The sequence below is a fragment of the Phocoena phocoena genome, chromosome 2, assembly GCF_963924675.1.
Source record: "Phocoena phocoena chromosome 2, mPhoPho1.1, whole genome shotgun sequence".
Taxonomy (NCBI): domain Eukaryota; kingdom Metazoa; phylum Chordata; class Mammalia; order Artiodactyla; family Phocoenidae; genus Phocoena; species Phocoena phocoena.
The window spans coordinates 10,405,256-10,428,940 of NC_089220.1; the positions used below are offsets into that span (position 1 = coordinate 10,405,256).

General features: G+C 51.2%; 1 protein-coding gene across 2 annotated transcripts in view; it reads left to right on the forward strand.

Annotated features, from left to right (window-relative positions):
* Nucleotides 1–23,685, forward strand: part of PRIMA1 (proline rich membrane anchor 1) — a 60,690-nt gene that overhangs the window by 5,834 nt on the left and 31,171 nt on the right. For both annotated transcript variants that reach the window (XM_065872447.1, XM_065872446.1), the window contains one exon: nt 2,185–2,320. In XM_065872447.1, coding sequence (XP_065728519.1) covers nt 2,185–2,320 — 136 coding nt within the window. The remainder of the gene's footprint in view (nt 1–2,184; nt 2,321–23,685) is intronic.

Consider the following 23,685-nt stretch of genomic DNA (forward strand, 5'->3'; position numbering starts at 1 on the left):
CCCTGCCTGTAATTTCATCACATTGTAATGCACTCTTACACAGATGTGCCCTTACAGCCTCGCACGAAAATAGGCCATTGTGTTGGGCCAGGTTAAAGAAACGTGCTCCCCTTGAACGCTCTCGCATAAATTGCGCCTCGGAGAGTGGGAAAGTAATGGCTTTGGCAATGGCATTGCTTGAAGTCTGCACACTTGGTAGAGCTCAGAGGCCAGCCGTTGGGAGAAGGGAGATTTTGAGCAACCGCCATGGTCTTAGAAGGTCAGAACCCAGATGGTGATGGGAGGGCCGGCAACTACGCTGGGGGAGAAGCCAGTGGATTTGCCATGACGTCTAAGGAGTTAATCATCTCCGTAAAACAACAGAAAAGGCTCACGGTCTGAGGATATGCTCTTCCCGGCGGGAGGTAAGATTGCCTTCCAGAGTTTGAAATGCAGTCAGTGGTCCTTTAAGAACACTAAAAGGTGGTGAGCAGGAGCTTCGTGGCCTCGTCAATGTCAAGTCAGGGCTGTAAATCAATCCACCGCCTGCTGCCATTCCGGTAGCCATTACCCATCCTGTTCACATCTGCCAAGTGGCAAGCGAGCAGCCGAGCCCCGCTGGCTCTGCGGGCCTGGAACACGTGCGGCGAAGGGTCTGCACTGGCCCCCGAAGGCAGGCCTTCCGTGGCTGGTTGCAGGGAAATTGGGGCTCTGGGTTTCTACTCACCGGAGATGACAGCCAGAGAGATGAACTGTGGGCATCACTGAAGTAGGGGGTGACCACCAACTCTTCCTTCATGTCTTTGAATCAGCTGTTCTCTGGACAGGCAGAAAATGCCAGGTTCAAAGGTCTATGGCACTCTGCCATAGAGAGGGATGTTGGCAGTTGGTCTAAACCAGCCATTCTCTCACTGGCTACATAGTTTGACCTGGGATGCTTCAACAAATACGTGTGCGCAGCTCCACCTGTAGAAATTCTGACTTTAACTGGCATGGGAAAAGCTCGAGCATGAGTATTTTTTAAAGCTGCCTGGAGATTCTGATGTGCAAGAAGGGCTGGGAACCGCTGGGTGAACACAACCCACTTTTGCTCCCCTTTTTAGTTTACAGATGGGGAAAGTGGGACTGGTGTTGAAAGAACACCAGCCCAGGAATCAAGAGGTGTGGATTCTGGTGAATTCCAGGCATTTCCTTAGGTGTTATGATGGCGAGAGAAAAAACAAAAGGCCTGACCCCTGACAGCATAGACCTTAGAGTCCAGTGGTAAATAGGCGGCTGAGCTAGGTAAACGCCCCCATGTGGATTTCTGCCTCACAGAGTGAAATCCGGTGCCAGGAGAACCTGTAAAATGGAGGTCTGACCTGGTGGTGATGGTGGGGGGCGGTCAGAGGTGCTTCCCTGAGGAGGTGGTACCAAGCTGAGTAATGGGTAAAGCAGAGGGAAAGGTGTACCAGGCGCCAGGCACCGGCAGGAGGGCTTTGAGAGCAGAGCAGAAGGCCAGAGCAGGAGGGGAGGGGGGCCCTCCCTCGCAGGGCCCTGTGGCCCCGTGATTCCCCTGAGCTGTGGGTGAGCATCCGGGCATGGCAGGGCGGGGGGGGGTGCAGGCAGTGTGGTCAGATGTGTTTCCCACAAGGCCGCTCGGGTGGCTCGTGCACCACACCGGGGAGGTTGCTCTGCTCCCCTTCATCGCGTGCACCACCAGAGCAGAGGCCTGGCCGGGTAAGGTTCCTCCCCCAAGGTGGGGGGACCTTGGCCCAGATTGGACACAGAGAGGCCATCAGGAACTGTGGCCAGAGAGGAGGCGAGGGCTTGGTCCTGCACGGTAGCCGGGAAGATGGGAGAAGCGGTTAGGTCAGGTTACACAGAAGGTAAAATCAGTGTCCTGTCGCCATCTGGGTGTGAGAACCTCAGGCGGCCACTTCTCCTGCCTGGGCCTCAGTTTCCTCATTAGCACGATGGGGCGATTCTAGATGCCTCTCATGAATGCCCAAGCCAACTGCCCCGGTCCCACAGAGCTGGAAATACAACCTAGGTCTCCATCCCTGCCAGGCCAGCCCCGCGTAACACTGTTCCCTGCAAGCCAGCCCAGTTTCTGGCTCTTCCTCCTGCCTAGGTCTGGGGAGGGGTGCGTGCGTCGGGGTGGTCCCGTTTGGGCTCCCAGATGCCGCATTGGCTTCTCTCGGGCGCCCGTGCCCATTCCTGCAGGTGACACACGGGGAGCCCCGGAAGTCCTGCTCCAAGGTGACGGACAGCTGCCAACACATCTGCCAGTGTCGGCCCCCGCCCCCGCTGCCCCCGCCCCCGCCGCCCCCGCCGCCTCCCCGACTCCTCTCCGCCCCAGGTAAGTAAAGGCTCAGCTCTGGTTCCGGTTTCTCTTCGCGTTTTCCGGGGCCCAGGAAGGACCTGGGAAGCAGGTTCCCGGGAAGCCAGGAAGCAGAGGGCAGCCTTGCTTCCTTTGTAATTTTCCACTGGCCGAGCAGGAGGGAAGCCAAGACCCAACTTTTCCCTGCAGTCTGCAGAACGCCTTTCCCACAGAATGTTCCTGTGAGATGGAGAAGGATGTTTCTCCATTGGTTAATCAGATAAAAGTCAATCTCCATTTGATGAGCGGCTCTGCCTGGATTGTTCCGAAGGCCAGACCTTGAAGGGGGGCAACCGTGGGCACTGGTCTGAAATACCCCTCCCATGAGCGTGGTTTCATTTTTTGATTTTAATTCATGTGTAAGGGAGCAATTAGTATAGAACCGAGGTGGAGGCTCTGAGAGCAAAGTTACACGGGTGCCGTTCAGCTATTTGCAGCAAGTTCTGCTACACACACACACACACACACACACACACACACACACACACACCCGCGCATCCCCTCCCCCACCCCGGTCACTTGTTTGCCTTGATTTCATCTCTGAACAATTTGATTGCAAACAAAGGAGGGTTTCTTTAGCCAGAGATGGCTTCAGTCCTGACCCGTAGGGGTTAAGTTCCCTGCTTACAATTGCCAGTTGATAAGGTCTCTAACAAGAGATTCTGTATTTTGGTTTGATCACTCAAGCTGTGGCCTATAGAATGCCCAAGCTCATGTGTGGATCCACCTCATTAAACACATCTCCGTTGAGTTATTTGGGGCATGTTTTAAATAACTTTGACGAGGCTTATTCTCTGGTAAGCCATGTTTCCAAGCTTGCCGTGTGCAGGCAGGGATGCGGCGTTCTGGTGGAATCTTTTGCAGTTCACATGTGTTTCTGCGCTTTGTCTGCTAGGCCCCCACCTGTCTCCATTCTTCCCTGACACCCGTGGCTCAGTGCTTCTCAAAGTGTGGCCCTCAGCATCGCCTGAAGCATTCGTTTTAAAGTGACCGCTGCACAGGGCCACTTCAACCCACTGAGTCAGAGCCTTCGGGGTGGGACTTAGGAAGCGGCGTCCTAACAAGTTCTGAGGTGATTCAAGTGCAAGTTAAAGTCAAGAACCTCAGCCTGCCAGGCCCTGTGCTCCCGGCCTCTGCAGGGTCCTGCCATCCCAAGATGCTCACCCTCCTTCTCTCTCCTGAAGGAATCCCTGGGCTGTACTGTAGGGCCCCACCTCAGGCCCCTGGCCCCTCACTCCCTTCCATGAAATTCCTTCTCCCTCCGCTATTCGAGCTCCAGGCCCCTGCTGCTTCCAGGTGTGTTTGTACCTAAATGGATCCACATCCTCCAGTTAGAGTCTGTTCAGTTCATCTTGTGCGAACCGAGCATCTGTGCCAGACACCATTCTGGTCTCTGGGATCTCTCGGCCTCAAGGAAGGCCTTCTGTCAGCAACCGACAAAAAGTGACCTGAGAGAGCACAGAGATTGTTCTCCAGGTGCGTTGGAAATCCTTGAGTGGCTGGGCCAAACTACAGCCACAGTAAACAGTAACATTGACTTGGGTCTTCATAATAAATGGAATTGTTCTAGGTCATTGAAGGGGTGGTGGGGAAAGGGCATCCAGGCAGAAGGACCATCGAGAGCAAAGGCTTGGAGGTGTGACTCTATGGGACTTCTCATGGGAGGTCCAAGCCCCTCAGACTGTGAAGGGCCTTGTGTGCCTGGCCGAGTAGATCACATTTCATCCTGTGAATCGCTGTTTGCCCAACATTCCCCTATCCAAATACCTCCTGTTGTTGGCCTTATTTTTTTTCTTTAAACAGACTCACTTTTGTGTTGATACAAATTAATCTCCAAAGAAAACTTTAATAACTACCATCAGTGAAAAACCAGAATCACTTGCGTAAGTAGAAGGTGACCATAAAAACAAATGCAAACAAACCGGTGTTTTAAAGTTCTAGCCTGTCGTGAAAGGCTCTGAGCTCGAGGCCTTCTTTCTTTCTGCTAAAAAGGGAGTGCAGCAGGTGGTAGGTAGACGGGTGGCAGAGCTGTAGTAGCCCCGTGCGGAGATATTTCTCAAGAAAGAAATCAGAAGGTTTGTGAAAGAATCAAAAGGGGCCTAAGTTTCTTGTTCTATGTTTCTGTGTGTCTGAGCACCAGGTCCACGTGTCATCCAATACCAGCTCCCTTACCTGCAGGGACACACGCCCCATCCTTTAGGAAACTCTACTCTGGGCAGCGATGAGCCCACGAACGTATTAAGCAAAGAAGTGACACGATCCCACACCGTCCGCTTCAGAGTCAACTTTCCTGACCATGTGGAGGGTGGATTGGGGTGAGCTACCCGACTGGGGTAAAGAGGGGACCACTGAGATACTTCAGGCCCCAGACCAGCCACGAAGGCCTGAAGCCAGGTGGGGGGCTGGGGAGAAGGGGAGGCGGGTGGCCGTGCCAGGTGTGAGAGTAAAGAGGCCTCCTGTGAGCTTGAGGCCTGAGGGCACTTCCGGGTTAGAGGACAGCAGGTGTAGTTTGATTCTATGGTAGGACTTTTTCAGGTACAGGTAGCAGAAACCCATCTTGAAGTGGCTTAAGTGATGCAAAAACTAGAGAGAGCTGTTCGTTTTTCGGCTCATGTATTGGTATATTCCAGCAGCAGGTCTTATATGATGACGGTACTGGGTTTCCGTGTCCATCTCTCTTGTGATTTCTCCCGGGTCACCTTTTCTCTCAGGCAGGCCCAGTCTCTGTGGCTCCAGGATTCCATCAACCTTACAGTTAGTAATCTCCCTACAAGGAGAGCTTCTCTTTCTCAATCATTCAACTAAAGACCCAGGGTTGACTTTCACTAGACCAGCTTGAATCACATGCCCATCCTTGAACCAATCATGATGGCCTACGAGATGGAATGTGCTGATTGGTCAGGCCTGGGCCATGTGACCACGGTTGACAGTTGAGGCTTATGGATAGAGGTTAAGAGGGTGGTGGCTTCTGAAAGGAAAATCCAGGTAAGAGGGGTTGTAACCCAAGGATGAAGACGTGGACACCGGGCAGGAGGACAGTGGATGCACCCCACAGCCATGGGGTTCCTGGCAGATTAGACCAGTGGCAGAGAATGTATTTTGTACACTATCTTGGTCCTCACTGAGCTCAGCCCAGAACCCCACACACGAGTACTGCCCGGTAATGTCAGACAGAGCTATGGCCACATCCACAAATTCTGCATATTCTTTAATCCCTGAGGAATTAGCCTCTCCCAGAGGGCACGGGGCTTCAGCAGGTGTGCACGGAGCTCCCCAGGTGCTGGCAGGGGCTTGGAAGTCAGCCATGATCAAGAGAGGAGCAGCTCCTGCCCACAGGGAGCTCACGGTACGGTGGTCCATAATCTGAAGAGGGTGTGTCTAGGAGTGTCCTTTCCTGCCATCTTTCTGGATACGCTGGCTCCAGGCCCATGCCAGCCTTTGCTCCTTTGGTCATCAGATGTGCCTGCATCCCTGCCGCTCACAAGGGCTTCTGATTTACCTGGTGAACGTTTGCCGAGTGTCTGCTCCGCGTCCAGCCCTGTGTTGGGTGCACTGGAGGCCCACAGAGAGTTGTTCTCAATGGCGGGGCCCGAGTAATGAAAAGACTGAGAACATGGCATGAGAGGTCGAGACCCTGAGCCTGGGTTGGTGTGCTAGCCCTGCCACTTCCTCTGCATGATTATAAGAGGGCTGGTAAACTTTTTTTTTTAAGTTTTATTTTATACTGGCCTATAGTTGATTTACAATGTTGTGTTAGTTTCAGGTGTACAGCAAAGTGAATTAGTTATACATATATAACTATGAAATAAGAATTCATATATAAAAAGAATATATCTATTCTTTTTCAGATTCTTTTCCCATATACGTTATTATAGAATATTTTTTTTTTTTTTTTTTTTTTTTTTTGCGTTACACGGGCCTCTCACTGTTGTGGCCTCTCCCGTTGCGGAGCACAGGCTCCGGACGCGCAGGCTCAGCGGCCATGGCTCACGGGCCCAGCCGCTCCGCGGCATGTGGGATCTTCCCAGACCGGGGCACGAACCCGTGTCCCCTGCATCGGCAGGCGGACTCTCAACCACTGCGCCACCAGGGAAGCCCTATTATAGAATATTGAGTAGAGTTCCCTGTGCTATACAGTAGGTCCTTGTTGGTTATCTATTTTATATATAGTCGTGTGTATATGTTAATCCCAACCTCCCAATTTATCCTTCCCCCCAGCCTTTCCCCTTTGGTAACCAGAAGTTTGTTTTCTATGTCTGTGAGCCTATTTCCAGTTTGTAAATAAGTTCATTTACATCATTCTTTTAGATTCCACATATAAGTGATATCCTGTGATATTTGTCTTTCTCTGTCTGACTTACTTCACTTAGTATGATAATCTCCAGGTCCATCCATGTTGCTGCACATGGCATTATTTCATTCTTTTTTATGGCCGAGTGATATTCCATTGTGTGTGTGTACCACATCTTCTTTATGCATTCATCCGTTGATGGACACTTAGGTTGCTTCCATGTCTTGGCTATTGTAAATAGTGCTGCAGTGAACATTGGGGTGCATGTATCTTTTCAAATTATGGTTTTCTTCAGCTATATGCCCAGGAGTGGGATTGCTGGATCATATGGTAGTTCTATTTTTAGTTTTTTAAGGAATCTCCCTACTTCTCCATAGTGGCTGTACCAATTTACATTCCCACCAATGGTGTAGAAGGGTTGAAATAGGGCTGGTAAACTTAAGCCTGAGTTTTAGGGGTGAGGTTTTCACCCACCAATGGGGTTGACTGGAGGATTCATGTAAGTGGCAAGCACTTTTGAAAACTGGACCGGTATCCATTGCTGCTAACCATTGTGTGAAAACCATTCTGACAAGGAGCAGCCTCTGAGTGTTAGACTTAGGGAAAAAAGAGGTGCTTTGGGGGAAAGATATTTAATTCCAAAAAGGGCAGGAAGGGAGGACCAGGACAACATGGGAGAATTTCCAAGCAGACCTCGGATAGGCAGGGGCACAGGGTGGCCGGACAGTCCATGGAGAGGCTGAAGCAAAGGCCCGGAGTTCGGAGCCCGAGGATCAGGCAGGAGGCGCCCTGCTGCAGGAATGTCCTTCTGCAGGAGTGTGGACTTCGGTACATGTGTCGGGGGTAGAGGGAGAAAGAGGACACAGGGAAACCTCTGTACCTACTCACACAGACCTATAAAGTCGCCTGTAAAAGGAAGAGCCAGAAACATTTGCCAGAATTGTTGGGCATCCTCCCTGTGGCCAGGCAGGCCTCCCTCTTCATCCAAACAGCACCTGCTGCTGCGCTGCTGCTCCGGGCTACCAACGTGTCCCGGGTTGGCCAGGACTCTCCTGGTTTTAGCCCTGAAAGCCCTGCCTCCCGGGAAACCCTGTAGTCCTGGGCAAACTGGGATGGTGGGTCACCTACTGCTGGGCCACCCTTCTGGCAGTGGCAACATGGTCTTTCAATTTATTTCTTACGTTTTATTTTGTTTTACTGTGAAACTTTCAAGAGCACTGTCCCCTCACCCCCCGCCTCCAGCTCCATCCTAGAACATGTTGATCATGGGGGCAGCTCAGCCCCACATTTGTCTGTGGGTCCCCAGCTCGGCTGCCTCTCCCAGCCGCCCTGGGACGTCTGTTGAGACAGCCTTGCCCTGAGTCCTGCTTGCCACCGAGAAGGAACTTGGAAAGGGTTCTCGTGATGTGGAAGATTCTTGACCAGCATCTCCAGTTTCTGCCCTTTGTTTCCCAAGTTCTGCCCACGCCCTTCACTTTAGGTGGCGACTGCCTAGGGCAGCTGCACTTTGTAAACTTTTGCAAACAGTGGGAGGCACTAGACTGGGTGATTCTCAAATGCAGGTGTGGTCTGAATCCCCTGGAGGGCTTGTCCAAACACAGGTTGCTGAATCCCATCCCCAGAGTTCCTGATTCAGTAGGTCTGGGGTGGACCGGAGGATTTGCATTTCTAATATATTCTCAGGTGACACTGATGCGCTGGCCGGCCAGGGCACACCCTTTGAGAACTGATGTCCTAGAGAACGGCAATCAAGTCAAGGGACTTTGGAGTTACGTGCGGCTCTTCCACTCCTAGCTCTGCGGCCCTCGGCACATCTCATCCCTCTCAGCCTCAGTTTCCTCATCTGTAAAATGGAGCTAATGATACTTAACCTCAGGAGGGATTGCAGTGAAGACTGGAAATTATACAGCCTGTACTTGGCAGAAACTACATGCTTAACAGTGGTGTTACAGCACAGTGGCTCAGCCTGGCTGTCCTGCCCTCTAGTTCTGGGGTCCACCCTTGTTCATGAGCTAAGTGATTTGGGCAACGTGTCCTTAACAGCTTGGGACCTCAATTTCCACATCTGTAAAGTGGGGCTAATGACAATACCCGCTGCATATGGGCTGGGCGGTTGTGAGAATTCCATGCCATGAAGTTAACACAGCGCAGAGCCTGGAACCCAAGTAACACTCACTGAATGGCAGCTAATAAGTAATACTAATGATAACAGTAGTAGTAATAATAATAATAATAGTCACTGACGTTCAGGTTGGGAGTTGTTTAAACGTGGTTCCGGCACCTCGCTGCTGAGAAAGGAGCATCTGATTAGAAACTCAGGGAGGAAATGAGTGCTTTAAGGATGTGTAGATGGCCCTAGGTATTCAACAGGAAAGAAAAGGTTTACTGAGAATACCATTCCTGCCCCATTAGGGGCAGCTGTCACCAGGCTTGTGATCCCCAGGGTCAGCCCCAGAGTCCCTGGGTGAAAGTATTTCTGGAAGGCATGGGCAGGGGTGAACCCTGGCAAAGCAAAGGAATAGACGTGCTCGAGGGCCCGACCAAAAAGCCCACGGCGGCTGCCAGGGCTCAGGACTGGGCCGACTTTGTAAACGTCAGCGATGGCCCACTCGTCCCCGCGTGTGACTCAGATGCTGCGGCCGAGGAAGGAGCCGTGTACCAGCCCTCAAGGAAGAGCATGTACACCCCCTCCACGAGACCTGCTTCTGAGGCTGATGGGGCCAAAAATAGCTGTAGCAGAACAGAGGCGTGAGCCTGCATTCCCATAGTGCCTGTCTTTAAGGAGCTCAAAGCGCTGAGATAGATTTGATTTTTCGCGTTCATTTTATTCTTAGAAAAACCCGAAGAGAGGTTGACTCTGCAAAGGTCACACAGCAGTGGTGGAGCTAGGAATGGGGTCACCTGGTTCCCTTCCTATGTGCCAAGGGCCACGTTTTAACAGAGAGAAGCAAATGGGACTGTGGAAGTTCTAGAACGCTTTTTTTACTCAGCCAGAACACTAGGAGGAACTGGTACTCAGCCCCCGGTACTGAGGTGGAAGGTCTGTGCTTCTCTTCCTGTTTAATCCTCACGTACTCCTTTGTAGGAGGTCGTATCAGCCCTGATTTCCCTTAGGAGCCTGGGACTCAGAGAGGGTGACTTACTTGTTCTCGGCAGCCCAGCTGGTAAGGAGGGGAAGTACTTCCAGCTCACCGGATTACTTCCTGCTGAGTCCTCTGCCTAACTCTCCCCCTCCATCTCTGAGAGTCCGCTTCAGGGGCCCCCTTTCCTCTCCTTGAATGGGCCTCGCTCCTTCCTGTCTCGGAGCCTCGTGTGTGCTAGTCCTCGTGTCTGCCAGGCATCCTCTCAAAGTCGTTAACCTCAACTCAGGCAGGTCTCAGCTCAGATATCCTCCAGGAAAACCTTCCCTGACTTCTACAGGGGTCACTCCGTTCCCTGTTCTGGGTCTCGATGGCTATGGAGTGAGTCGCGCCAAAAGTTAGCGGTTAAAAAAACAACCCAAGTGTACTGTCCTTTCCTCTCAGCAGTTATGGGGGGTGACGGGGCTCCACCAGGAGGGTCTTGCTCGGGGTCTCCATGCAATTGTCATCAGTTGGCTGGAGCTGGAGCCACGTCGAAGGCTCCCTTGCTCGTGCCTGGTGGCTGATGATGGCTCCCAGAGGGGTCCCCCAGCTAGTCTTGTTTCTCCATGTGGCCTGGGCTTCCTCACAGCGTGGTGGCAGGGTTCCAAGCTTGAGAAGCAGGTAGAAGCTGTACGCCTTTGATGATGTAACTGAGGAAATCACGCGGCATCATTTCCACTGCGTTCTGTTCCTTGGAATCAAGTAACCAAGGCTGCTCAGCTTCTAGGTTCAGGGAATTCGATTCCACCTCATGGTAGAGGAGTGTCAGGGAATTGGTGTACGTTTTAAAACCACACACATACATACACACACTCTTTGAACTTTTTCTTTTCCTTTATAGCAATCGTCCTACTCTTTAAATATCTAATTAATCATTTGACTAATGCCTGGGCTTTTTGCTAGATACAAAGAATTACGTGTGTCCGCCGTGTCCACTTACAGCCCCAGCTTGTTAGCATATGCCTGGCACATCACAGGTCCTTAGTAGCTACTAATTTGTTTCTTTTGCAAAGATTCTTATGCTCTACTGTATGCCAGGCACCGTACAAGGTTCTGGGAGTGCAGTGGTGAACAGGATGGAAGGGTCCCTGTGTGGGGGACAGAAAATAAACCAAAAATATCGCCAGAAAAATAGAAGATAGTGTATCCTACAAAGGTAATTAAAATCACAAGATCTGATAGGGGGTGACTGGGCGGTCACTTAGATTGTGTGGTCTGGGGACAGGAGATGACATTTCAGCTGAGACCCGATTGAAGGGAAGGTGTGGGCAAGGAAGACGTGGAGGAAGAGCGTTCTCAGCAGAGGGAACAGCAGTGCGAGTTCCTCGTGCGCTCGGGGTGTGTGAGGGGCCATTGTGGCTGCTGGCTGAGGCGAGCCCCAGGGCGAGGGCCTGGGAGGCCAGGGAAGGGGTTGGGGTTTTATCTTAAGTGTAAGCAGAAGCTTCGAGAGGGTTTTGAGCAGGGCTGTGGTGTGGCCTCATTTATACTTTACAGAGCCCGGCTCCCAGCAAGGAGGGTGTCCCTTCGGTCCAGGTGGTGATGGGGGAGCCTGTGAGGTGGCCTGGATGGGGGGGAGGGGAGCGGCAGCAGCGTCAAGGCCTGGTCTGATTTAAGATGGTTTTGGAGGTGAGGTGATGGCTGCGGTTGTAGGGAACGAGGGCAGCAAGGATGCTGTTAGGTCCTGTGGAATGAAGAAGCGGGGGAAGCCTCAGGACATCACTCACAAGCTCCCCCTCCTTGGTCCCCTCGGATGTTTGTGATCTCAGCGGCGGGATAATGATGCAGACCGGGGTGGTGCCGGGAAGAGGTGAGCGTGTGACACGGGACTTTGGATATCCAACACAGGCTGTGTCACTTGGGTCATTTCTTGTTTCACGGGCCACGTTGGTGCCGAGCTGGTCTTCACTGCCGCCGTTGAGCTGGACCTTGGGGTATTGGATGCTCATCATTCGCGGGAGGTGGGGTTTCTGTGCTGTTATCTTTGAGCCACTTGTCTGGTCTGTGAGTAGTAGGATCTGGGGGCTGGGCCCGGCTCTGTCTCTTACCAGCTGTGTGCTGGTCACTCAACCTCTCTGAGCTTCCGTTTCCTCGTCTGCCGAAGGGGGGTCAGGATGCCATCCTCAGAAGGTACTTGTGGGAGCATGAATAATATGTGGGCCTAGCCCACCCGCTACGTTCCCACTCCCAGTAAATGGGCTCTTGTCAATATAATCCTTGCTTGAGCAAATCTCTTATCCAAACCAGTCTCAGCTCTCCCATCCCTAAAAAGGGCTGGCTGGCTCTGCCCTGAGTTCCCCTCGACACTGAGCATCACGTGTATGGTAGCGTGATTTTCTTGTGCCCGAACTCGAGTGTCTGATATCCGTAATATCTTTCAGTACATGGAATCGTTTGTCTTCCATGTATTTGCTCATATCCAGCAAATAAAAGATTACAAATTGATGTGGACTTTAATTTCTTAACAAACCTATATTCGTTGATTTATTGAACAAACGTTTGCCAAGAGGTTGTGCCCTGGCAGGTCTTGGGGCTGCAGAGATGAGCTGTGCACAGCCCTGCCCTCGGGTAGCCTACCTCTGGCTGGATGCCTGAGCCCTGCTGCATATCGGCATCCCCTGGGAGCTTTAGACACGACTGATGCCCGGGCCCGCCCTCAGTGGAGGTGCTTCTTGCATGAATCAAGGTTGAGACCCTCGGCTGGAACCAGAGGCCAGAGGCAGGAAGGGGTCTGTACCAGAAGGAGGAAGAGCTGAGGGCCCAAAAGACTGGTGAGGCTTGCACGTGCGTGACCTCCTGGTACGGCTACGGGCGCTGTGATGACCCCAGAATTGGGGCCAAACAGGGCAGGGAGGGTGCGGCCCCCATAATGGAAGGGGAGCCTGCTGGGTGGGGGGCATGATCCTGGCTAAAGGGCCCCGCTGTCGCATCGGGATGGAAGGCTGGTTCTGACGCCCTCTGACTCTGGCCTCACGTGGACCTCATTTTCCTCATAGGGCTGTTGAGAGGGTCACATGAGTTTGAAGGTGACGGTGCTTAGAACAGTGCCAGCACGGGGTGATTGCCCTGCCAGACTTAGCTATTTCATATTATTATGGAAGTCATCTAGAATGTCCCTCTTACGTCCGGGTCAAAGCAGCCAGCCTGGCCTGTTTAGTTGCTGATCCAGTCCCTGAGGTCGGGGACTGTTGATTCGTCTTTGTCCCCAGAGACAGCTCAGAGCTTGACATGGAAAGCGCACACTGAGTGTTTGAATATATGAATGCAAGTGTGACTAAATGAGGAAGACAGAAGAGAAACTGTCCAGGGCAAGGGGGTAGAGAGGGGACTGACATTTTTTTTAAGCTTCTGCCATTTGCCAAGGAGCATTTGGGACCATGTCTTATTTAGGGCTCGATGGAGGGTGGGGTGTCGACTTACCCAGGCAGAGCTGCAGCCCTGGCAGTTGGAAGCCCAGCCAGCGAGCCCAGGAAGGGCACCAGCAGCACCTGGTACAAGCTGTCACCTTTTTCCACTGTCATTGCCACAGGTGACCTTGCCCCCAGTCAGACCCAGATGGATCCACATCTCCTAGCTAGGAGCCCACACCTCTCTTTAGCACCCAAGAAAGCACGTCAGCATTCAAGCGAGTGTTCTCCTTTCATAAGGATACCTAAGTTATATATTTAAAGAGCAGCAAATCACTCACAGACATTTACTCATTCAACAAATATATGGAGAGCTCTCTGCTGGGGCCACAGGCTGAGGAGGACACAGTGGGTAAGACAGGGTGAACCCAGGGAAGCTTCAGTGGGGGATGATCTGGGCTCTGCTTTCTCTCATGTGGAGTTTGGGATGCCTGTTGGCAGCCAGGAAAGGCAGAACACACAGGAATTGTAGGCTAAACGGAGCACCAAGTGTCCGCAGGCCATCGGGCCCCTGAGAGGAGGGGGTCTGTCCTAGAGCAGGTGTCGTGCAGGAGGCACTGGCTGAGCTGAGGGGGGATGATTCTCCAGGTGAGGGCTGGGCGTGCTCACAGCACAGAGAACAGCAGGGGCAAAGGATGGGAAGCCACGGTGATGGAAGGCATGGTGAGAGAGGAGTGGAGGCGTGGCAAAGCCTGACAGTGTGCGAGAGTCTCAGACTCACTCCCCGGGTGGTACGAGCCCTGGAGGGTCCGACTGGGTCCGACTGGAGAGCTGCCTTTACTCAGCCCTGGCTGGGGTCAAAGTAGAAGGAAGTTGAAAGCAGAGGGCGGGGAGGAGATGGTGGCCTGGGACAGACAGCAGCTATGGGGCACGAGAAATTTCAGGACTCAGTGACCAGCCGCTGTCCAGGGTGAGGGAAAAGGAAGACTCTGTCCTGGAGACAGGACACGAGGGAGAGGGATGGCCTCAGGAGTTCCAGGCTTTGTCACGAGGCATTGGAGGTGACACAGGACAGCGGAGGAGATGGTTGGCTGGTGGGTCTGGAGTTGAGGGCAGAGGGCTGAGCTGGCCCTAAGGATGGGGTGGGAGCAGCAACGGCCTTGGGGCCAAAGCCACTGGAGATCAATCACCTGGGGAGAGCAGGGGGAGGACAGAGCCTGGGGTTCGGGGAAAGAGGAGCCCGAGAAAGGGCAGCCAGAGGGGAAGGAGGAAAACCAGGAGAGGGGAATAGGCAAGGAGTCGAGCGCTGGGAGGGCTCACGGGATTCGTAACCAGGCGCTGGTATCCACCCTCCTGTATCCACTTACCTTCTCCTCTAGAGTGGAGAAGAATGAAGGAGGAAGAAGCTTAAGAACTGAAACAAATGCGTGGCTCCCACTTAGGGACCACTGGAAGTCAGGTGGTGATAAAGTTAGTCCAATCCAGGGAGGCTTCAGGGAGGAGGCGAGCCCACTCTGCATACCTGCAAGGTGGGGAGAGGTACGATTGGCCTCAGGAAGATGAGCTGAGTGGGAAAGGGCATGAGCAAGGTAGGGGAGCTAGTGTGGACGTGGCTGGGAACAACCAGGGGCCCCCAGTGGAAGATCTGGTCTGCGTTGTCACAGGTGGGTGTGCTGATCAGGGTTCAGAAGCAGAGTCCCCGGGATGCTAGGAGCTGAGGCTGGGGGAGGCGATGGCAAGACTGGGAGACCTATATTCATTCAAACATTTCTTGAGCATTTCTACATTCCAAGAGCTTGGGCTACACCGTGGAACAAAGTAAATGCAGAGCTGCTACTCTGACAGGGGAGAGAGAGCAGAGAACAATAAACTTGATGAACCTTTAGGCTGTAGAGTGTGCTAGAAATGTAAGTGCTATGGGAGGAAAGCAGCGAGGGGTGGCCGAACACTGCAGTTGCTACAAGGCAAGCAGCTCCAGTGGCGTCTGCCCCAGAAATGCTGGGACCAGGGCTGTCCTGGAACCAGGACAGAACCATCTGATTTCAGGTCCCAGCGAGCCCCTCAATGAGCACTCGGATTCGAACAAGGCTCTGATGAAGGGCTTTGTAAGTGGGCTGGTACTGGTGTAATTAAAAGAGGGAAATGATTTATGCATCTGCCAGGGGGGGATGAACGCCTACCACCCAGTGCTTCCGGGTGTGAAGCCTGAGTCCTTCATCACTTTCATGGCACTGTGATTGGCTATGCAGCCCAGATCTGCCCCACCTGTATCTCCAGGACCCTGGGACTGGCACTCCCAAAGCCACCTCTTGGATCTCAATCCTGGCACCCAGGTCTAGCCCAGAGCAGAGGCCTATTGTGGAGGAACCATCATGGAGGTCATTTCTGTGGGTACAGGAAAAGGGTTGAACTCTGTAAGAAACATGGTGATAGTTTCTCTGAAGTGAAACAATGCTGACAAATGAAAATAACAGTTAAGAGTTTAAGTATACTCAGGAGCAAGAAGCCACTCTTTTTTTTTTTTTTTCACTGAAGTCTAGTTGATGTACAATATTATATGTTACAGGTGTACAATGTAGTGATTCACAATTTTTAAAGGTTAGACTCCATTTGTAGTTATTTTAAAATATTGGCTATATTCCCTGGGTTGCACAGTATATCTTTGTAGGTTTTTTGTTTTTTGTTTTTTTTTAATTTATGGCTGTGTTGGGTCTTTGTTGCTGTGTGCGGGCTTTCTCTGGTTGCAGCGAGTGGGGGCTACTCTTCCTTGCAGTGCGCAGGCTTCTCATTGCAGTGGTTTCTCTTGTTGCAGAGCACGGGCTCTAGGTGCATGGGCTTCAGTAGTTGTGGCTTGCGGGCTCTAGAGCGCAGTCTCAGTAGTTGTGGTGCATGGGCTTAGTTGTTCCGTGGCATGTGGGATCTTCCCAGACCAGGACTCGAACCCGTGTTCCCTGCATTGACAGGCGGATTCTTAACCACTGTGCCACCAGGGAAGTCCCTGTAGCTTATTTTATACATAATAGTTTTTCCTCTTAATCCCCTACTCCTGTATTGCCCCTTCCCCCCACTGGTAACCACTAGTTTGTTCTCTATATCTGTGAGTCTGCTTCTCTTTTGTTACATTCACTAGTTTGTCGTATTTTTTAGATTCCACACATAAGTGATATCATATAGTATTTGTCTTTCTCTATCTGACTTATTTCACTTAGTGTAATGCCCTCCAAGTCCACCCATGTTGCTGCAAATGGCAAAATTTCATTCTTTGTTCTTCTTTCTCTAGTTGCTTTAGATGTAACATTAGGCTGTTTATGTGAGATTTTTCTTGTTTCCTGAGGTAAGCTTGTATTGCTATAAACTTCCCTCTTAGAACTGCTTGTGCTGCACCCCATAGGTTTTGGATCATTGTGTTTTTGTTTTCATTTGTCTCTGGGTATATTTTGATTTCCCCTTTGATTTCTTCAGTGATCCATTGATTGTTTAGTAGCATATTGTTTAACCTCCATGTGTTTGTGGTTTTTGCAGTTTTTTTCATGTAGTTAATTTCTAATATTGTAGCGTTGTGGTCAAAAAAGATACTTGATATGATTTCAATTTTCTTAAATTTACTGAAGCTTGCTTTGTGGCCCAGCATGGGATCTATCCTGGAGAATGTTCCATGTGCACTTGAGAAGACAGTGTATTCTGCTGCTTTCAGATGGAATGCTCTGTAAATATCAATTAAGTCCATCTGGTCTAATATATCATTTAAGGCCTGTGTTTCCTTATTGATTTTCTGTCTGGATGATCTGTCCATGATGTAAGTGGGGTGTTAAAGTCCTTCACTATTATCGTGTTACTGTCAATTTCTCCTTTTATGTTTGTTAACACTTGCCTTACATATTGAGGTGCTTCTATGTTGGGTGCATATATACTTACGATTGTTATATCTTCTTCTTGGATTGATTCCTTGATGATAAAATTGCATTTTTTTGTAGTTGAGTAATATTCCATTGTGTATATATACCACATCTTCTTCATCCATTCATCTGTTGGTGGACACTTAGGTTGCTTCCATATCTTGGCAGTTGTAAATAATTGGGGTACATGCAATGAACACTGGGGTTCATGTATCTTTTAGAATTAGTGTTTTTGTTTTTTTCAGATATATACTCAGGAGTGGAATTGCTGGGTCATATGGTAGTTCTATTTTTAGTTTTTTGAGAAACCTCCATCAAGAAGCCACTCTTGGTTTCCGCTATAAAAAAGCTCACAACCTGGGGCTTCCCTGGTGGCACAGTGGTTGAGAGCCCACCTGCCGATGCAGGGGACACAGGTTTGTGCCCCGGTCCGGGAGGATCCCACATGCTGAGGAGTGGCTGGGCCCATGAGCCATGGCCACTGAGCCTGTGCGTCCGGAGCCTGTGCTCCGCAACAGGAGAGGCCACAACAGTGAGAGGCCCGTGTACCGCAAAAAAAAAAAAAAAAAATTATAAAAAAGCTCACAACCCAAAATCCTTCTAACTTTTTGGTCAAGAACCAAATGAAACTAGAGTCTGGATGCCCAGTGGGAGATTGTTGCAGGTGTTCAAACATCTGCTGAACTCTTGCTCTGGGGTGGATGCTGTGGCAGGAGCTGGGGATGTGAGGATATAGTGGTGATTACATGGCAGAAACGGAGGCTACAGAGAGGGCCCTACCTTGGACAGAGTGGCCAGGATAGGTCTCTCCGAGCTGTCTGATATTTGAAGGAGAAGGAACTAGCCTTGTGAAGACCGGGGAGAGCATTCCAGGCAGGGAGAATAGCATGCACAAAAGCCCTGTGGCGGGAACAACTGTTGTGCTGGGCGTGGTGATCAAGGGGGAAAGTGGTTTAAAACGATGTTAGAGAGGTTAGTACCAAATCACACAGGGTCTTGAAAACCATACTTTACATACTACAGAGCTGGATTATTTCCAAAGTGCCATGGAAAACCACTAATAAGGTTTTAAGGTGACACTAACAGATTTACTTTTGAAGACAATCATTGGTGGCCGAGTGGAGAATGGGCTGGAGGGGAAAGAGAGTTATAGGGAAGACCAGCCAGGAAGCTATCGCTGTTGTCCGGGTGATGGGAGGTGGAGTCCTGGACTGGGGCAGTGGCCAAGGGGAAGGAGAGATGGACAGACAGATCGCAGACACAGTTTGGAGAGAGAGCCAGCAGGATTGGGTGGAGAAGGATGAAGAGGAAAAGGAGAGAGTCTAAGAAGGAGATACAAGGACGAGAAGTTGATGCCAACCAGTGTCTGCCAACAGTTTGGTGGCCCTGGTACCATCTGCTGAGCAAGGATGCTGATTCACTCAGCTCATTTGTACGCAACACCTCCTATGCACTTACTGGGTGCTAGGGTGAGCAGCACAGAGATAAGTAAGAACTGTTCCCTGCCCTGGAGGAGCTCACCAGCCATGGGAGGGGGGATAAAAAGCTGTCATCCAGCGCAGAGTACAATGGATACGAAGTGCCGCTGAGCCCAGAGGCGGGAGCTCTGAGCCATCAAGGATGACTGCTTGGAGGAGGTGGCATGGAATTGAGAGCAGTTAGGATTTTGAAGAGCAGACGTGGGGAGGGGTATGAGGGTTGATGGAAAAGGTGCTCCTGGTGAAAGAAACAGCATGAGAAATGTGGGGAGTCAGGAGTCCCAAGGCCTTTTGGGAACCCGAGCATGGTCCCACTTGTTGGGAGCGTGGGATACCGGGGCAGGGTGATGGGAGTGGGCGCTGTCTCGGGATGGACCGGCTGAGGAGTCTAGATGTGATTCGAGAAGAGCTAAAGCTTTTGAGCAGCTGAGTTAAGCCGACCAGGTGGTGTTTGAAGACTGTTAATCTCACAGGGACAGGAAGGAGGCCGAGTCCACTGCACATTCGCGTGTCTCTTTCTAAGACTGTGCCAAGATGTTGGCCTTGTTTTGTTCCCCTTTACAGCCCAGTTTATGGGGACTTGATTTATGCTGGCTCTCCATCCCATTCCTCTCTCTAAATATGGTTAGGTTGCAAATGCGGATGGTATCTGTTAGTCCTGCAGCGTGGGCCTTCCTTTAGTTTATCAAGATTGGACAGGGGGCTTCCCTGGTGGCCCAGTGGTTGAGAGGCCACCTGTCGATGCAGGGGACAGGGGTCCGTGCCCCAGTCCGGGAAGATCCCACATGCCGCAGAACGGCTAGGCCCGTGAGCCATGGCCGCTGAGCCTGCGCGTCCAGAGCCTGTGCTCCGCAACGGGAGAGGCCACAGCAGTGAGACGCCCAAGTACAGCAAAAAAAAAGAAAAAAAAAGAAAAAGATTGGACAGGACCTGACAGTGGCACCCATGCTCCCCTTTGCCCTTTGGCCTCCAAAGAAAGAAGCCAGTAAAGGTTCAAGGTGTCTGGGACCAGCCTGTCTGGGATGCTGGGATGCTCGCTCTGGGGCCTCTGCCAACATCCAGAGCAGGTGGTGACGGCAAGTACTTCTTCTTGGTCACTCCTCTTCCAGGAAGGCCTCCCCTCCTCTAGGTCTGGAAGTGGGGATTACGAATGGGTTGCTCCAGCTGGCTTGTTGGGCTGCCTGGGGAAGAGCTGTTTTTCTTCCTTTCTTACTCGGCCAGGAGAATTGCTGGGCTTAAGAGATTCTAAACTCTGATTTTGCTGGAAATACAGTTACCTTGACTACTCAAGAGTATTTTGATTCTTTGAAACAGGCACTTTTTCTCTTTCCCCTCACCTCCCTCTCCAGCCCTTTCCCTCGTACTCAAGTTCATACTTCTCCAAGTTCAGATGAATCTCCCCCACCCACCCACACACACACACACACACACACACACACACACAGAGGCAGTGCCCTGCCCTCCGACACCCTCTTTCCCTCCCTCACCTTGAGCTGACTTTGATCCTACCTGTGGTTCTCAGTCAGGGGTAAATCAGCCCCTTAGAGTCCATTTAGAAAAGTGGGGGGATTCTTGTTTGGGGGGGCGGCAAGTGCTGCTGGCGTTTGGTGGTCAGGGGCCAGGGATAAGAAATGTCACGCAGGGGGCAATTTACACGACAAAGTCGCTCCCCGTGATACTCACAGGGATCCGGCTGAGAAATTGCTTAGCCACCAGGCCTTGTTTTGAAGCAGCCAGTCTTCAAGTCCTAACCCGGTGTCCCCAGGAGAGTTCACTCTTTCCATTTTTGGAAAACTCAGTGACCCGCGTCGCTACCCTGGAAGACAGTTACTGTCTCTTTCGATGATTCTGTTTCACTTTGGATAATGGCTTGAGGCTAGTCCACATTCATTTATCAACCGTTTATGAAACACTTTGCGAACAACAGAGAGATGCAGAATAGGCAAGACCTGGCCCAGGTCCTTAGAGAGCTTGTGTTTACGTTGCTGAGTGACTCTAGTGGTCTTTGATGACCCCAGCAACTCACAGTCCCCTGGAAGGCAGAGAAGGGGTCTACTTCTTTCCCACGTCCACCCCACAGAGCTGCTTTACGTGGCCTGCTCGCAGTTAGGATGCCGTTCACGCCTGTTGGCATTCTGGTTGGCTGGAGGACAGGGCTCTTGGTTATCCATTACCAGGGCTTTTGTTCTCCCCTGTGCTGTCGATGTTGATGTATGAAATTGGAATCTGACGCATGGTCTTACGTGTCAGGTACTTATATTAGGCTGTGTCTTTATAGGCATCACGTTTGTCTTGACTTTCATTGGTCATCTTGTCTTATATCGGGTGCCCTAGGGGCAGAGCCTGAGCTGGGTTCAGCTGTGTCATCATTGAAGGAGGGTTCTCAGGAGGGAAGTGAGGGAAACAGGACCCGAAATGGAAGAAGCCGATCAACGGTATGATTTCAGGGGAACCCACAGGGAGCTCAGCATGTGAGTGGCTCCAACGAGGAAGCCGTGAGGCAAGGGGGCAGCCTTTTATGCTTCCAAATCACTGACTGCCCCAGTGGTCCATGGGGGACCCCAGCGGCGTCTCCTACATCGCTTAGAAGCAAGGAGCATTTGCATCAAGCTAGGTACCGCACAACATGCCCTCAATTTCTTGGCCCGAATCTGGCAGAGTCCTTTGCTGTAAAGACCCACCCAATTTTGTCCTCCTACCTTTGAGATTTTTAAGTGTTTCCCCAATTTTTGTTCTTTTCATTCCCTTTGTCCCCCATTTCCACTGGTCTTCTGTTCCCACCAAGACAGAGCCCGGTGCCCTGAAGTACCCAGCTCACCTCAGAGACTTGGAGAGCTTGAGGGGTGCACACGGAAGGGGATGAGTCACCCCAGCCCTTAGCCGCAGCTGATTTGCAGCGCAAAGCCCCCTCCCTCAGGCCCCACCCCCAGGCCAGAGCCCTACATTCCTCTACAGTGAGAAATACACAAAAGATTTTTGTCTCATCTCTGAGAACATTCTGGACCTTATAACCAGCAAAGCAGTTTATCTCCTTTCTCAACCCTAAGATGCTTTCTGCGGGCCCCTTAAAGCCCTGTGGGATTACCGGCTCTGACGTTTACTGCTCCTCATTCCGGGAGAGACTATAGGAGTGGGAGCGTGCTGGTGGCTGTTTATTAAGTGCTGCTGTCTCCGAGGTGCAGCCGTGAAGTAATACCGCTAATCCCTTTCTTGCGTTTTTTTTTTTTAAAGCACATCCCACAACTTATCCATCCTCCCCTTGGAAGTTATCCCACTCTGCTGGCTCTGGCTGTCCTGTCACTGCCCGGAAAGTTTCTAGATTCTTCCCTATAAGGGTTTGAACCTGCGTGGCCAAAACGGGGAGGGGAGTTAGGCATCTGATTTACAATTTACAAGGAAGATTCTGGCAGCTGTGTGGAGGATGGATGGGGGAAAGGAGAGACCAGTTAGGAGGCTGCTGTCAAGAGGGCAGGTGAGGGCGGAAGGGACGGGAGGCCAAATTCGAAGGAAGAAATGACGAGACTTTTGTTGCATTGAATGGAGGGAACGGGGAGGGGAGGGGGGGATATCAGGAAAGATCCCCCAGTTTCTGAATTGAGCAGCTGGGTGAATGGATGATTGGAGAAGGAGGAGGTTGAGGGGTGAAAAGTGAAGAGTTGGGTTTGGGACACAGACAGTCTAAGCTGGCCTGTGGACCACCTAAGTGGAGATGCTGAGTCAGGAGCTCAGGGAAGATGCTGGGTCTAAACGGTAAATATGGCAGTGGCTGGCACCTGGCTGGTGTTTGAAGCCCGGGGACTGGATACATCTTCTGGGGAGCGAATGGAGAGAGAGACAGGTATGGGAGAGGCCGCCTGCAGCTCCAGGACCTAAGAATGCTGCATTCACTTTCTCTCTGTTTTTCAAGATGACAGCTTCCTTTCCTTCCTTTATTCCCAGAGGAATAAATCTTTAAAGCTGATCCGTTACTGAGGCCATCACCTGGGTCATTGCCCCCCAGAAGGATAGGAATGGCAGCCATATCAGATACCACACTGATGGGCCCGTGGCCTCATGGGCCACACCCAGTGTTTAAAAAGAGAAAGAAACAATATGTAACCATCAAAGATAGTTCACATTGTAAAAATCCTGATTTCGGTGTTCTCTTAAAAATCAGCACCTCGCAGGGCTGTGGAATGGAAGTGTGAGCTAAGGCTCAGAGTGGAGTCCTCCAGGTGATGAGGGCAGTTTGAGGCAGTGTGGGGTTGGGAGGGGAGAAAAGTAGAGAGAAGGAGGCTAGAAGGACTTGGCGGGGCAGGGGCAGGGGGGCCTGGAGGGACTGGAGTGTGTCTTTGTTCTGTGCTAAGCTTGGTGATCCCTTCGTGCTTCTCTAGGGAATCTTCGGTAAATGCTCGTTCCTCATTACTGCCTGTGGGTTGGCCCCAGGGGCTGGGGGCGGGAGATGCTGAGTTGGCCTCAGGGTGAATTTGGGACAGGAGGCAAGGCCCCAGGAGCCCATGGCATCTGGTTTACCGTCTCTGTCTAACAGAAGTACTGGAAAGGCTCCATATCCCTTATCTGAAACTTGGGACTGGCTGTGTTTTGGAAATCAGAATGCTTCAGATTTTACAAAAGCGGTATCATATATCAATATATATCATATATCAATGGCTTAAGTAACACCACCAGGCAGTCCAGCATCCAATAATATTCCTGCAGTGAAACGTGTGGATATTCACACTAAATGAGACAAATCGCAACCATAAAGAAACCCACTTCCCCACAGCTCAGGTTTTGCTACCAAATTAATTTTGGCAGCAAATGACAAAGCGTTGAGGTCCTGCATTTGAAAAACATCCTCTTCTGAGCTAGCTAGATACATCGTGGTATATCCATACCTTGGCACGCCATTCAGCAATTTTTTAAAAAGGCAGCTCTGCTCATACTGACGTGAAAGCATTGCCAAAATATATTAAGTGAAATATATAATATATCTGATAGCATGCCTGGTGTATGTATAGGATGCTGTCTTAGTCTGTTCTGGCTACTCTAATGGAATAGACTGGGTGGTTTATAAACAACAGAAATTTAACTCTCACAGTTCCAGAGGCTGGAAGTCCAAGATCAAGTTGCTGGTAGATTTGGTGTTTGGTGAGAGCCCCTTTCCTGGTTCATAGAAGGTGCCTTCTTCCTCTGCCTTCACATGGCAGAAGGGGCGACAGATCTTTCTACAG